We start from the raw sequence: 13730 nt of genomic DNA on the forward strand, positions 1-13730 counted from the left end.
GAGTTCAAAGCAGGCTGAGACACTAGGAGTAAACTTCTATTCTAGATCAATAAAAATGATCTAATCTGAAGGTCAGAGGGGAAAATAATTTTTAAAGGAGGCGGCATTATCTCAGGAACTCGTAAAATATCAAAAGACCTAGCATATATGTAATTAAAGTCCCAGCAGGAGGAAAGAGAATGAGGCAGAAAAAAATATTTGAGGAAGTAATGATCAAAAAGTCCCCAAATTTGATTGAGAAAGACCAGACATTTATAGACTCAGAAAGCTCAAAACACACCAGGGAGGATAAATAAAGACTGATAAGTTTAGACAGTTATTGTCAAACTACTGAAAACCAAAGAGGGAAAAATTGTGAAAGCATCCATGGAGTGTGGGTGGGGCAATGATAATATAGACCGCGACAATTTTTATGGACTTATCAGAAGTGGAGTCCAGTACACAGTGGATCATTTATGCATTAAAAGATTAAAAGAAGTCAGTGTAGAATTCAGTGTCAAGCGAAAATATCTTTTAAGAGTAAAGGCAAATAGAGACATTTTCTGAGCACAAGAATGAGAAAGAGACTTCGTCACCAGAAAATCTTCACTACAACTAAATATGAAAAGAAGTTTTTAGATTATCAGTTGATTATCTTTGGAAAGAAATGAAGCTTATTGGAAATGGCAAGTATCCAACATTTATTTTTCTTTTATTAAATTCATAGGACAATTTAAAGCAAAGTCCAACATTCTCTTGTGCAGTTTACAATAGACAGAACTCTAGCATGAAGGACAGTAGTGGGAAAATGGACCTATAAGGTTGAGGGTTCTAGTTTTTATACGAATTGACAGAATATTAAACTCCAAATAGAATAGACTGTAATAAGTTAAGGTTGTATATTGTAATTTATAGAGCATAAATCTAAAAATAAGTAGAGAAATATAGATTAAAAAAACTAAAATAGATTAATATGAAATTCCCCAAAAAACATCAAAAATTCAAAAGGGGGGGAGGAACTAAAAGAGAAGAAAATGAAAAACAGTTGACCCAAATCCAACAATCAAAGTAAATACTCCCAATTGAAAGACCAAAATTGTCGGAGGGGGGTGGGGGGATGGGTTAGCCTGGTGATGGGTATTAAAGAGGGCACATACTGCATGGAGCACTGGGTGTTATACGCAAACAATGAATCATGGAACACTACATCAAAAACTAATGATGTACTGTATGGTGATTAACATAACATAATAAAAACAATATTTATAAAAGGAAAAAAAAGACCAAAATTGTCAGATAAAAAAGCCTCAACTATATTCTGTCTACAAAAGATACACTGTTAACAATGGAGACACTGAAAGTAAATGCTTATGAAAAGACATGGTGCAAATAGTAAGCATAGAAAGGCTGGAGTGGCTATATAATATCAGCTTAAACAAACTTCAAGGAAAGACCACTGTAACCAGACATAAAGAACATTTTATAATGTCAAAAACAACTCATCAGAGGGCACCTGGGTGGCTTAGTCGGTAGGCGTCTGCCTTCGGCTCAGGTCCTGATCCCAGGGTCCTGGGATCAAGCCCTGCATCGGGCTTCTTGCTCAGCAGGAAGCCTGCTTCTCCCTCTCCCACTCCCCCTGTTTGTGTTCCCTCTCTCGCTGTCTCTCTCTGTTGAATAAATAAATAAAATCTTTAAAAAACAAAAACAAAAACAAAAAAAACCCAACTCATCAGGAAGACCAAACAATTTTAAATGCATACATGCCTGGTAATGAAGCCTCAAACTATAGGAGGCAAAAATGGGCAGAATTAAAGGAAAAATTATACAACTCCACCAATACAGATATTAACAACCCTCTTAGCAATGATGGAATTAGACAAAATAAAAATCAGCTCCAAAATAAATGATGTGAATTATCAACCTGCTTAATCTTAATGAGTATATAAAAGAACCTAACAGTCAGCAACTGAAGAATACACGTTCTTTTCAAGTTTACATGGTATATTCACCAAAATAAATCATATATTAGGCCATAAAACCCAAGTTTCAATAAATTAAGAAAGACTGAAATCATAGAATATATTCTCTGATCACAGTGAAATTAAATTAGGAATTAGTAACAATAGCTAAGAAAACCCCAAATGTTTTGGAAATTGGACAACACACTATAAAGTAATCCATGGGTCAAAAAAGAAGTTAGAAAATATTTTAAAAATTGAACTATAAGAAAACCATGATCTCAATCTTTGTGGGATGACAAAAGCAGTGCTTAGAGGACACTTCATAGTGTCAAGTGCCTCTATTTGAAAAACAGAAAGGTGTAAAAAAAAAAAAAAAAAAGCTAAAATTCCAATTTAAGAAGAGGAAGACCAAAATTAACCTAACACACAAGGAAAGAAATAATGAAGAGCTTAAATCTGTGAAACAGAAAGTGGAAAAAATTAATGAGGCCAAGTTTTAAAAACTTGGTCATCACCAATTTACTTTGCCATTTGTTCTCTCATTCTCTGTCAGTCTCATTTATCGTTTTAACAGATTTTTCCAAAGAACCAGCATTTGGTTTTACTGATTTTTCTTTATGTTCTTCTTTTAGCCTACAGGTATTAAAAAGATAACAAAATATTCTAAACACTTTTATGCCAACAAATTTGACAACTTAGATGAAAAAGGCAAATTTCTTGAAAAAAATCCACTTACTAAAATTGATACAACACAAGAAAATCTGAGGAGAAAAAAAAAAAACTACACCTCCCACCCCTCAACTCCACCCACAAAACCCAAAGACCTACAGCTATTAAAGAAACTGATGATCAAAAACCTGCCCACAAAGAGTGCTCCAAGTCCAGATGGCATTCCGGGTATATTCTACCAAACATCAAAGGAAGGATACCACCAATGTTATATACTCTTTTTGAAAGAAAAGGACAAGGAAATGTTTCCAAACTAGATTTATAAAGCAAATACCCTAAAACCACAAAGTGGTAAGGAATAAGGTCGGCGGGAGTAGAACAAGGTGAAGGGAAATCAGGAGTTTGGCAGGCAGGGTGGGTTGCATTTTAAAATATGGTGGTCACCTCTTTCAGCAAGTGACTTCTGAGGAAAGACCTGGAACAGGTGAAGGCCCTAGGGGACGTATGTCTGAACAGCACCAGTGCAAAGCCCTAAAAGGCAGGAATATGCCAAGAAACAGCAAGGAGGCAAGTGTGCGGTCCTGCAGGGCCAAGCCAGGTAAGTGTATCAACACAACAGAAAGGATCAACTTCTTCATACTGACGTTAATCAAATACAATGAGGACCCAGAATTTAGCAAAGTGGGCATCACTGGTGACCTTGAAGAGAGCAGTTTTGTGGGACTGTAGGGCTGGAGAAAGTTTCAGAGAGAATGGGAGAACTGGATCTAGGGAATATAGACACCTTGTGATGGTTTGTGCTTCAAAGGGAAAGAAAAAATGGGGCAGTACACGGAGGAGGAAGCAGGGTCAAGGGTTTGTTTATGCTTAAGACAGGAGAATAGCATGTTTACATGCTGAAGAATAGGATCCTGAAGAGAGAAAAACGGATTAAGAAAGGAGTACTTGGCCCAAGGTCAGGCACATTGGCCCAAGGTCAGGTACACTGAACACATACATATTGCTCTTACTATGCCCGTTCCAAAAGAATTCTGAAGTCTTCTAAAATAAGCCACTGCCATCAATAATTTATGAAACAGTGCGTGATGGAAATAGGTTTGCTATTTCATTAAACAAATGATTAACCTAAATAATTATTAGAGCATTTGTGAAAAAGTTAGACCAAACTCTTGAAACATGTCCAAGGTGCCTCTGGTTTCTTTAGTGATCCAATTAAGTGCTCCAAGAGGCTGTTTCTCCTTTTGTTTCTTCTTCATTGCTTTGTGTTTTATGGACGATGTTTTGCTCTCTTTGGGGCACTTGATCAAAAATTTATTTTTCTTGATTAGAGTTCAATTTCATATAATGGCTTTATGTGCTCGTACAACTTCATTTCTCAAAGTTTTTAAAAAACGTAGTCTATGGGAAATGCTCCACATAAGAATGTGTGCATAGGATTTTTAGTTTCCTGAGGCTGTTGCCATAGATTTTTGGCAGTGAAACTACAGATACTGAACTAATTAAAGATTTAAAACACATTGTTAGGCATCTAGAATCACACTCTGAAGGTTAATTTAAAAGAAATAATTAGAAAAAGCAAAGCAAAGTCTATACCATAGAGAGTTTTGTGGTAAGAGTCAAGAATCACAAAATGTTTTTTATTAGTTTTAATTACTTTGCTCCCCTGACCAGAAGATATTAACAGCACATTAGATTTACTGCCAACTTATATAGTATGCACAAGTCAGATCCAAATCTCAATAAGATTTGATTAGTAAGGTGGGGGGGTGAGAAACCATGAGGCTCTAGTTTTCATTACCCCCAGTGGAGGAACGACGGATCGAAAACTCAAGTTTCCTGATCCGGATTCCATATCCTGCAAAATATACCAAAACCTGAAGTGGTCCGTTAAAGGCTGTGGGCTAAAATGGAGTATACAGGTCAATAATCTACTTTGAATAACTAGCCTGTTTTGACTTATCAAACAAATCTTATAAGCAGTTATGATTGTTCTTATAATACCGACGACATGATAATTATCTCCACCTACTGGATGCAAAAGAGGCATAAGATCTATTTGTTCAGGGTTCTTCCAGAGGGCAAACTGGAGAGATTACAGGAAGGCTAAAAGTACATTCTGGGTCAACTTTTTCACAAACAGAGAGGGGAAACACAGAACTACGTGATAACTCATTTGAATTACTCAGATACCAAAAAAAAAAAAAAAAAAAGCTTAGCAGAAGCTACTGTTTTGAATTGAAAATACAAATTTTAAAAATGAACTCTTAAAATAAAATATACATATATACACATATATAAAATTTGTGTCAAACTTATTTTGAAAACTAGCTAAGGTAACAGTCATGAGGCTACAGGTAACTTATTTTATCTCTTGGAGCTTCAGTTTGCTTATCTGTAATAAGGGTATCTTTCCTTCAAGGTTATTTGGAGAACAAAAATTCAATGTGATAAGCACCAGTGTTCTATTTGTGCTCAATCAATTGCTATAATTTTAAAAAATTATTAAAGGTTTCCAAACTTGTGCACAGCTTGAAAAATAAAGCAATGACATCAGTCTGGGAAAACAAAACAAGTTTCACATTTGAAAACAGCTGAAGGAAGAACTTGTATCTGTTACTTCAAGGAAAGCAACAAAGCTGATATCCCTGGGTCAGTTTCTTTAAAATGTTATCAAGTGGCCTTTGGTCTCAGAAAGTTTCCTCCAACATGCTTTGTGTAGAAATCTTCCCTCCCATAAAAACCCTTTTAAACTTCATGACCTTAAAAGCACTTCTCAGTTTGCCGGAATAAAAATAAGACAGGAATTATTAAGAGAAGACTCGATACAGCAAACCACATCATATTCACTGTAATTTGAGGTCATTAGTTTTTAAAAATATCTAAAGCTAAGAAAAAGAGTACATACCTAAGTGCTTACATCCTCTAAATTTAACCTGCAGAAACCAATAAAACATTTTAAGGTCTATACACAGGAAATGCTGAACTTCAAAATCAAACCACAGTAATTTATTATAAATAAATAACTATCCCATAAATAACTTCACTCTAATGACACTTGCAAAGCTTTTTGTCTCTTGTATAGCACTTCTTTAGTTCAGATCAAGTCAAGCTGTTTTCCATGAATAAAATAAAGGCAGCATCTCAGAGAGTTTGAATTATTGTGTGTTTTACTATAGTTATCTTTTTATTCTGTGGAAGCACTCTGCTACACTCTGGTTTTTAGCTTGGTTCTGTTTTTTACCTAAGTTTCCAACCTCGCTTCAAATTACCGTTTGACGGTCACACAGTGTAATGAGGTTGGTGGATTAGTGAAATTAAAACCCAGAATCCTCTTTACCACCCTTCTTTTCAAGCACAGATCAATTATTTATGACCAAGTTCACCAACACTATGTTTTACTTTAGGAAGCAGTCCATCTGAAGGTAGCTATAAATAAAGTAAATAGAATCTGGCCTCGGAACTTTTTGACCCCACACACCACTGAAAGGAGATGGAAGGAAAGAAGCAAACGAAGAATACAAGAGGAAAGAAAAATTAAAGAACAAAAGAGGTCAATATCCACTGAGCTGCTTCTATGCCTGAATCTTCCAAATAAAAGATTTCATTTGTTCTCAATTATCTCGACATTACTTCATTTAATTCTCACTATCTCATAAAGGAGATATTGTATTCACCTTGTTTAAAACCGAGAAACACCAGATCAAAAAGGCTAAGGGGGTCATGGAATAAGTGAGAAAACCAGAATTTGACCTGGGTTGGTCTGATTCCAAAGCCTGGGCACTTCCAGTATCAGATGAAATAATTTCTAATATTTTTAAATTTGGGTCAGTTCAGGAATCTTCACAACGAAGAGGAATCAAATCGTACTTCCAACGTATAACACAAATAGCAAAAAAAAAATCCCCAGTACCATTATTTCAATGGCCTACAAGAACTTCAAGTCTGAGGTTGTCACCGTTATGCTTAAGACATAGATGAAATCCTACACCGAACTGCACGAAACCTCACGTGGAGATGGCCTGCAAAGAGTAGTGAAGCCATTTCCAAAAGCAAGACAAAGAGAAGGTCAAGTTGTAAATAACCTCTTACCTGCTGTACTTCACTTTCTCCATTTGAGATTTTCTCAGTGTAAACAAAGGAGTTGAATATCCGCTGGAAGAAAAAGAAAAATGAACAAACATTAGATTTTCTAAAGAAGACAGCCATTTTCTAATGAGCGTGTGTGTGTGTGCGTGCGTGAATAATTTGTTTACAACACAAATAGAATCAAGCAGAAAAAATTTAATTAAAATACTGTTATTTTACACAGAGAAATCCACATATCGGCCAAAGTCAATCACACTTATATAAGCAAATGCCCAGGCACTCCTGTAGTGAAATAAACCAGATGTTTCACTATATTTTTCATTTTCAAAAATACATTTAATTATAGATTTCCGGAGCCCATGCCATTTTATCCAAGTGGTATAATCTGACAAAGTTGTGTTTCTCATTTAAATTCTGTACTCCCTGAATGCTGTAATTGTTTACAGACACTAAAATCTAATGCAATAAAGATATTTTAAAAGGGATTCTTTCCATATTCTCTCATGTCCCTGGTCCCACCAGTACCTACCCAATATTATCTATCACCTTCATTACCCAAGCACTCCCTTGGGAGGGTAACATAATAGGGCTTGCCAAATATGTGCGGCCTTAAGATCCAGTTCTTACATGTCAGGAAATGGGACAGCCATGCCAAGACATTAGTCCAAACTGTGACACACAAGCACACACATTCTTCCACTGCTCTCCGCCTAGCTAGTACCCACCCCCTCTGTACGTTGCCTGCATTTAAAACATCCCTGCAGACTTATGACTTTACCAAACCCTACCCATTACTGATCACAAGAGATTCATATATAACAAACTAAGGAAATTAGAATCCAAGATACTTATCTGTTAGAGACACAAAAAAAGAGCAGGGGCCCTATCATTTATCCTAAAACTTTAAAGATACCACTGGAACTCTCCCGATCAGCAAGGAGTCAGACCTGGAGATGTCAGCCAAAACTTCCCTTTTCCCTTTCTATCCTACTGCCAAGGACTTGTCAGCATCTGGGACAGCTTCCAGAACAGCCTAACACACCTGCATGGTTGTGGTGAGGAAGGCAAGGACCAAGTTTACCAAGTACTGTGCAAATGGGGAAAGATAAGGTGCTGGGGGTGGGGGGAGGACTGTGACAGAATGGGATGGAATTACAGTCTGGAAAATTCTAATTATGAATTATCATAATTTTACAATACACCACTCATTCATCCAACAGATGTTAATTTTCCCTTTCCTTCCTAAAACAGACTCTGTTGAGGGGCGCCTGGGTGGTGCAGTTGGTTAACGGGCCAACTCTTGGTTTTGGCTCAGGTCGCCATCTCCAGCCCTTGGGTCCAGCTCTGTGCTCAGCGCAGAGTCTGCTTAAGTTTCTTTCTCCTTCTCCCTTTGCCCCTCCCCCCCCAAATAAATAAATCTTGAAAAAAAAATGACTGTGATAGGAAAGGTACATATTTTTAATAATAGGGCTAATGGGGCTCCTGGGTGGCTCAGTCGTTAAGCGTCTGCCTTCGGCTTGGGTCATGGTCCCAGGGTCCAGGGATTGAGCCCCACATCGGGCTCCCTGCTCCGCAGGAAGCCTGCTTCTCCCTCTCCCACTCCCCCTGCTTGTGTTCCCTCTCTCCCTGTGTCTCTCTCTGCCAAATAAATAAAATCTTTAAAAAAAAATAATAGTGCTAATAATAATGATATTGGCTACTGTGTAATAAATGCTTACTATGGGCAAACATTATTCTTAGCGTGTATTTTTTTATTTAAAAATGTCTCCTAAAGCATCTTCGTGACAGGCACTACTATGTCCATTATACAGAGGAGAAAACAAGCAGGTTTGTCGAGTGTCTAATGCCATGCACATATTGTACCTTTGTGTGCATATCCTATTCCATCTTTATAAGGGAATTGCTGCAGCTCCAAAGATGAAAAACTCCTACCTTGGGAAGTTAATGATCTTACCCAGAGTCACTTGGCAAGGCTGGAATTGGAACCCAGGCAGACTTCAGATCTGGTGCTCCTAACTCTATTGTCTCACGAGAATTTGCCACATGCCTGCCTGACATATTTAAAAACAAAACAAAAAACCCACTTCTGTTAGGAACTAATACCCAAACATAATGCAGATCAACAGTCCCTTACGTGTCTTTCCAAAATTCAAAAGGCTCTAAAAATCAAAAGTTTCACATAACACATTTGTTAGCAAAATAGGACATGATCTGAATTTATTAGGCTATAAAGCCTAACTCCAACTGATGTGTACTTATAGCCTTTATTAAACCATTTAATGTGTATGTTCATTAGTTCTGATGCAGATATATTAATTAATGCATCTGATTATTGGGTTCTGTTCGAGATCTCACTGGCAATGTTTTTTCATTACGGGGCATTAGGATTCTGAATCCTAAGACAGATCCCATTTTGAAAAAGGGATTAGGAACCTGTAGACCTCCATTCCTACAATTTTAAGTTCTCAGTTTTCTGGTGAACACCTTAGTTTAATAGATTATAACATTTTTGGAATCTGGGTCACTGCCATCTACTTCCCAGACCATATTCCATATTTTTATACTATTTGATATTCAAAACCTGCTCAGGGAGGCGCCTGGGTGGCTCAGTCAGTTAAGCGACTGCCTTCGGCTCAGGTCATGATCCTGGGTCCTGGGATCGAGCCCCATGTTGGGCTCCCTGCTCAGTGGGGAGTCTGCTTCTCCCTCTCCCTCTGCTCCTGCTCTCTCTGGCTCATGTGCACTCTCTCTTAATAAATAAAATCTTTTTTAAAAAATGAAATTGGGAGTTAAAAAAAAAAAAAACCTGCTCAGTACCAATGAGAACACTGACTGAAAATTAACATAATTCATGTAGTATCTCCAGATCTTGATGAGTGTGGTCAATTTCTCATTTCTGACAATCATCTTCCAGTTGATACGTCATCTGGCCTGTCCCGGAAGGTGCCTGATGGAACAATGCACGAAATAGCCCTGGGAAGCACACCAGATCCACCTTGCTCAAGTCAACACCTACCAAGGGCCAAACTTAAGAATGTCTTTTTTTTTTTTTTTTTTTTTTTTTGGTTAAAATAAAAGTGAATTCCTCACTAGTAATAAGGAATAGATGTTGGGAGGTGTTCACAAGGCTGTGTTTCAGTCCCTGTTTTACTCATTTATTACTTTAACAATTATGAATAAACATTGCTAATACTTTCATGCAGATCTTTTTATGGCCTATAAGCATTTTTATATTCTCTGTACTTAATGAATGTAGGTGGATAAAAGAAAATTTTAAAAAATTTTGTATATGAACAGTAGTGACTCTGTAGGCTACCTACTTTCTACAGCCCTCTAACTACGCCACAAAGTGAAATCACCTGCAAGGGTAATAGTTTGGGGCTCTCACCAAACAGTTTTTGTCCCTCTCCTTCCCCATGCAGGGGAAGGCTGTTAGGGGCCGGGAGAATCTAGACAAGTAACTCAGGACTCAATAGGTCAGCCAGTCCTGTCTGGTGCAAGGTTAAAAGTTCAGGCTTGTGTGTGCACACATCTCAAGGTACAGAGCGAGTTCCCCTACGCTCTAGGTCAATGGACAGTAACCGTCTAGCTTAGAATGCAGGGTCTGCTAAAACCAGCTTTCAAAGGCTTGGGCTTATTAGTACTTTTATAATTTACAATTTCACATAAATGATCACATTTGATCCCCATAGCAACCCTATGGGGCAGGCAGGGCAAAGATCTGAAACCAATTTCACAGACTGAAAGCGACAGTTCAAGCATTAGAAAATGTATCATAGGTAAAAAAAAAAAAAAAAAAAAAAAAGGAAAAAAAAATTCAAGTGCTGAGCTCTGAACCCAGGTCTTAAGTTAAAAACAAGCATTGAATTTAGCAAAGCTATTAAATGTGTTCACATCACCTTTTTGTTCAGGATAATCTAGGAATCCCAACACCTACATATAGATAAAAAGGCCTACTGGGGATTTTTTCCCACTATTTTAAGCAAAATATAATGTGCTGGCATAATAATATATGTATCCAGTGTCAATATATATATCACCAACGTCTGGAGTGATTCAGAGTTCCAGACAAAGGTCTTATTTTTTATTACTTTCTCCTGCTATGTGAAGCTGTGAAGGGAATAGAATACAGGGTTCTGGGGGTGGGAGGGAGGTGTTTTTAATTTGAGAGCCAGGCATTCCAAATGGTATACCTAGCTGACATTTTGGTGACCTCAGTGTAAAGAGTTTCTTGGTTGTTAGAGGGACTTGAACAATGAAAATGAAAAAGTTGTCCTAAAACAGGAAAATAGTGAACAATTCCAAAAGGTCAGACTGCCCGGTCCTCTTGGATGATGTGCTCACAGTGACAGGGTCAGGGTATGCTGTGCGGGACAGGCATTCTGCACTCTCTTTCCAAGTTGTCACTTTCCGTGATCCCAATTCCCTGGAGAACAAAAGGAATTCCAGAAATTTGAACTCTCAAAATTTGAGCACAACCTGGAGGGAGTCTGAAGGAACTCCCATGGTATATGAATCCCTGGAAGTAAAGGCAAAGATACTGCCCACCCCCCACCCATTACTCTTTCTCATTCCCAAATACTATAAGTAAAAATATGTTTTATGGTAAAGTGAAAAGAGCATTAAAGTGGGTGGAGTTTTAAGAAGTTATTTTAAGTAAAAACATTTCACTGAATTCTTTATCAACTGAATTTACTTCCACAACCAAAAGAAAACAAGATATCTTATTTTTATGCTCATGAGAATGGGGTACTCTGGACAAAAATGACCTTCCTCTCATTAATACACACACATTGGAAAACTAGCAGTATCCTCTAAACTTAATTATATGCAAATCCTATGACCCAGCATTTCCCATCTTTGGTATACACTGAGCAGAAATGTGTTCATATATTTATCAAAAGAGGAGCCTAAGAATGTTCACTGCAGCACTGATACTCCTAAGTGCCCCAACCTGGAAAATATCCAAATGCCTATCAGCAATAGAACAAATTGTGGTGTAGTCACACAATGAAAGGTTCAGCGATGGGAATGAACACACAATTGCAACATGCATCAACATGATGATACAAACAACATTGAGTGAAAGCAGACAAACACAGAATGCAAATGTATAATTCTATTTACAGCAAATTCAAAACCGGGCAAAACTAATCTATCCTGTCAGAAGTCAGGATAGTGGTTACCTTTTGTGAGAGAATGAACAGAACAAGGCATGAGGCAGCTTCTAGGATGGTACAACATTCCATTGCTTGATCTGGGTGCCACTTACGAGGATGTCTTCACTTTTACGAGAATTCATCAGACACCTCTGCGTACTTTTCTGATGTATGTTATACTTCAAGTTTACTTTTAAACATACATTCTCGGCAGTCTCTTAAAATACACCCTAGTAAAATGTTTCCTCTCTTTTCAAAATTATTTATGCATTAAAAAGGAAAAGAATCTATTAACTGGATTATTATAAATACTCAAAAAGTTACACCTAATCTGTAATCCAGATGAAATTGGGACTATACCAACTGGAGAGTCACCTAGCAATTCACAGATAAGGTCTCCTGAGCCTTCCCTGAGGCTACATATTAATTGTGCCCTCATATTCTAAGTATGCAACATTACTCAGTTCTTGAGCTTCCCATCCAGTGGTACAATACTAACCTGACTTATCAGCAAGGAAAAAAAAAAAAGGTGTCGGTATCTGAGTTTCATCCAGCTTGGATCCCCTCTCCTCTTTGCGCATTCTGTTATTTTCCTAAACACTGCCTTCCTCCTCCTACTCCAAAGAGGAGGTTCAACTCATGAAGTTAGAAATTAAAGAATCATGTTAACAACTGAATGTAATTAGCCTCCCCCCACCTCTACTGCAAGAGAGGGAAAAAGGACATCCTGCTGTGTGTGTGTGCGTGTACACATGCGCACATGTGGTGCATAGCCTACTTCCCCCCACCTCTTAAGGGCTGCACCCTAGTCCTTCTCTGTCCCCACTTGACCCACTCCTCCGCCTACCTGCCATCTCCTTCCCTCCCAAATGTATTTAATTGAGACTACTTAACAGATGGCAAGAGAATCCCGCTTTGCTGGAACATGAATAATTACATGAGTGTTTAATAAGATGGTCACAGTCCAGACAGTGGGTTCCACCTCACGCCTCCAACAGCGCTGCCAAATCTTAGATATTGAAATGAATGGTACAGCACAACAGCACAGTGAAGAAATAAATACCTCTACAAGCCTAGTGACTTTCTGTTGGTCCCCCTCCCTGATCTTTGCTAAGAAAATGCAGGACTGAATTCTTATTCAAAGGCTTATTCTCTTGATGTTTACAGGTCTCTGTTGCAAGCCAATGTGGCTGACAGTTCACTAATAGCTTCATTCAGCTCTGGATCTCTTCCTAGGATTCTAGGAATTGTGGCCAAAGGGAAGGAAAATATAGACCACCACTGTTATCTCACGAAGTTGACCAACATTAGCCAGGAAAAGAGAAAGTGCAGTTGTTACAACAAACTCCAACAATCTCTGGGCAGGGAAATTAATGGCAACTTAAGTGTTTCAGAAAAGAAAACACATGCATGACTTTATTTTCCCCTAAGCATACCCTCATGCATAATCTCACTAGGTTTTTAAGGTATCCCTCCTGCCCAGATTAGACCTTGTCTGATTTTTACCAGACTATTTAGCCTCACAATGTTAAACATGTTAAGGTGCAGAAAAATGACCTATTCTGCGGAGGCTCATCATTCTGCATTCTAAGGTCAGGAATCTCTTGCTACAAATCTTGGTCATTTTCTCAAATCTCTCAATTTGTTCATTCTGGAGACAGGTGGCTCAAGAAAACAGTTTACCAAGAATACTGAAAAGGCTTCCACCAAAAAGCAAAATAAAAAATAACCTAATGGGGTGCCTGGGTGGCTCAGTTGGTTAAGCGTCTACCTTCGGCTCAGGTCGTGATCCCAGGGTCCTGGGATCTAGCCCCGCATCGGGCTCCCTGCTCCGCGGGAAGCCTGCTTCTCCTTCTCCCACTCCCCAGCCGCTTGT

At 38.2% G+C, this 13730-nt stretch overlaps 1 protein-coding gene across 3 annotated transcripts in view; it reads right to left on the bottom strand.

The window, feature by feature from the left end:
- The window catches only part of CACHD1 (cache domain containing 1), a 208569-nt gene that overhangs the window by 118075 nt on the left and 76764 nt on the right, over positions 1 to 13730 (bottom strand). For all 3 annotated transcript variants that reach the window (XR_012379441.1, XM_025871769.2, XM_073896600.1), the window contains exon 2: positions 6699 to 6761. Coding sequence is in view for 1 of the 3 variants with exons in the window: in XM_025871769.2 (XP_025727554.1) it covers positions 6699 to 6761 (63 nt within the window). In the remaining 2 variants the exon portion in view is untranslated. The remainder of the gene's footprint in view (positions 1 to 6698; positions 6762 to 13730) is intronic.

Source organism: Callorhinus ursinus, unplaced genomic scaffold (genome assembly GCF_003265705.2).
Source record: "Callorhinus ursinus isolate GAN/ISIS: 27379988/994484 unplaced genomic scaffold, GSC_fseal_2.0 scaffold9, whole genome shotgun sequence".
Classification (NCBI taxonomy): Eukaryota; Metazoa; Chordata; class Mammalia; order Carnivora; family Otariidae; genus Callorhinus; species Callorhinus ursinus.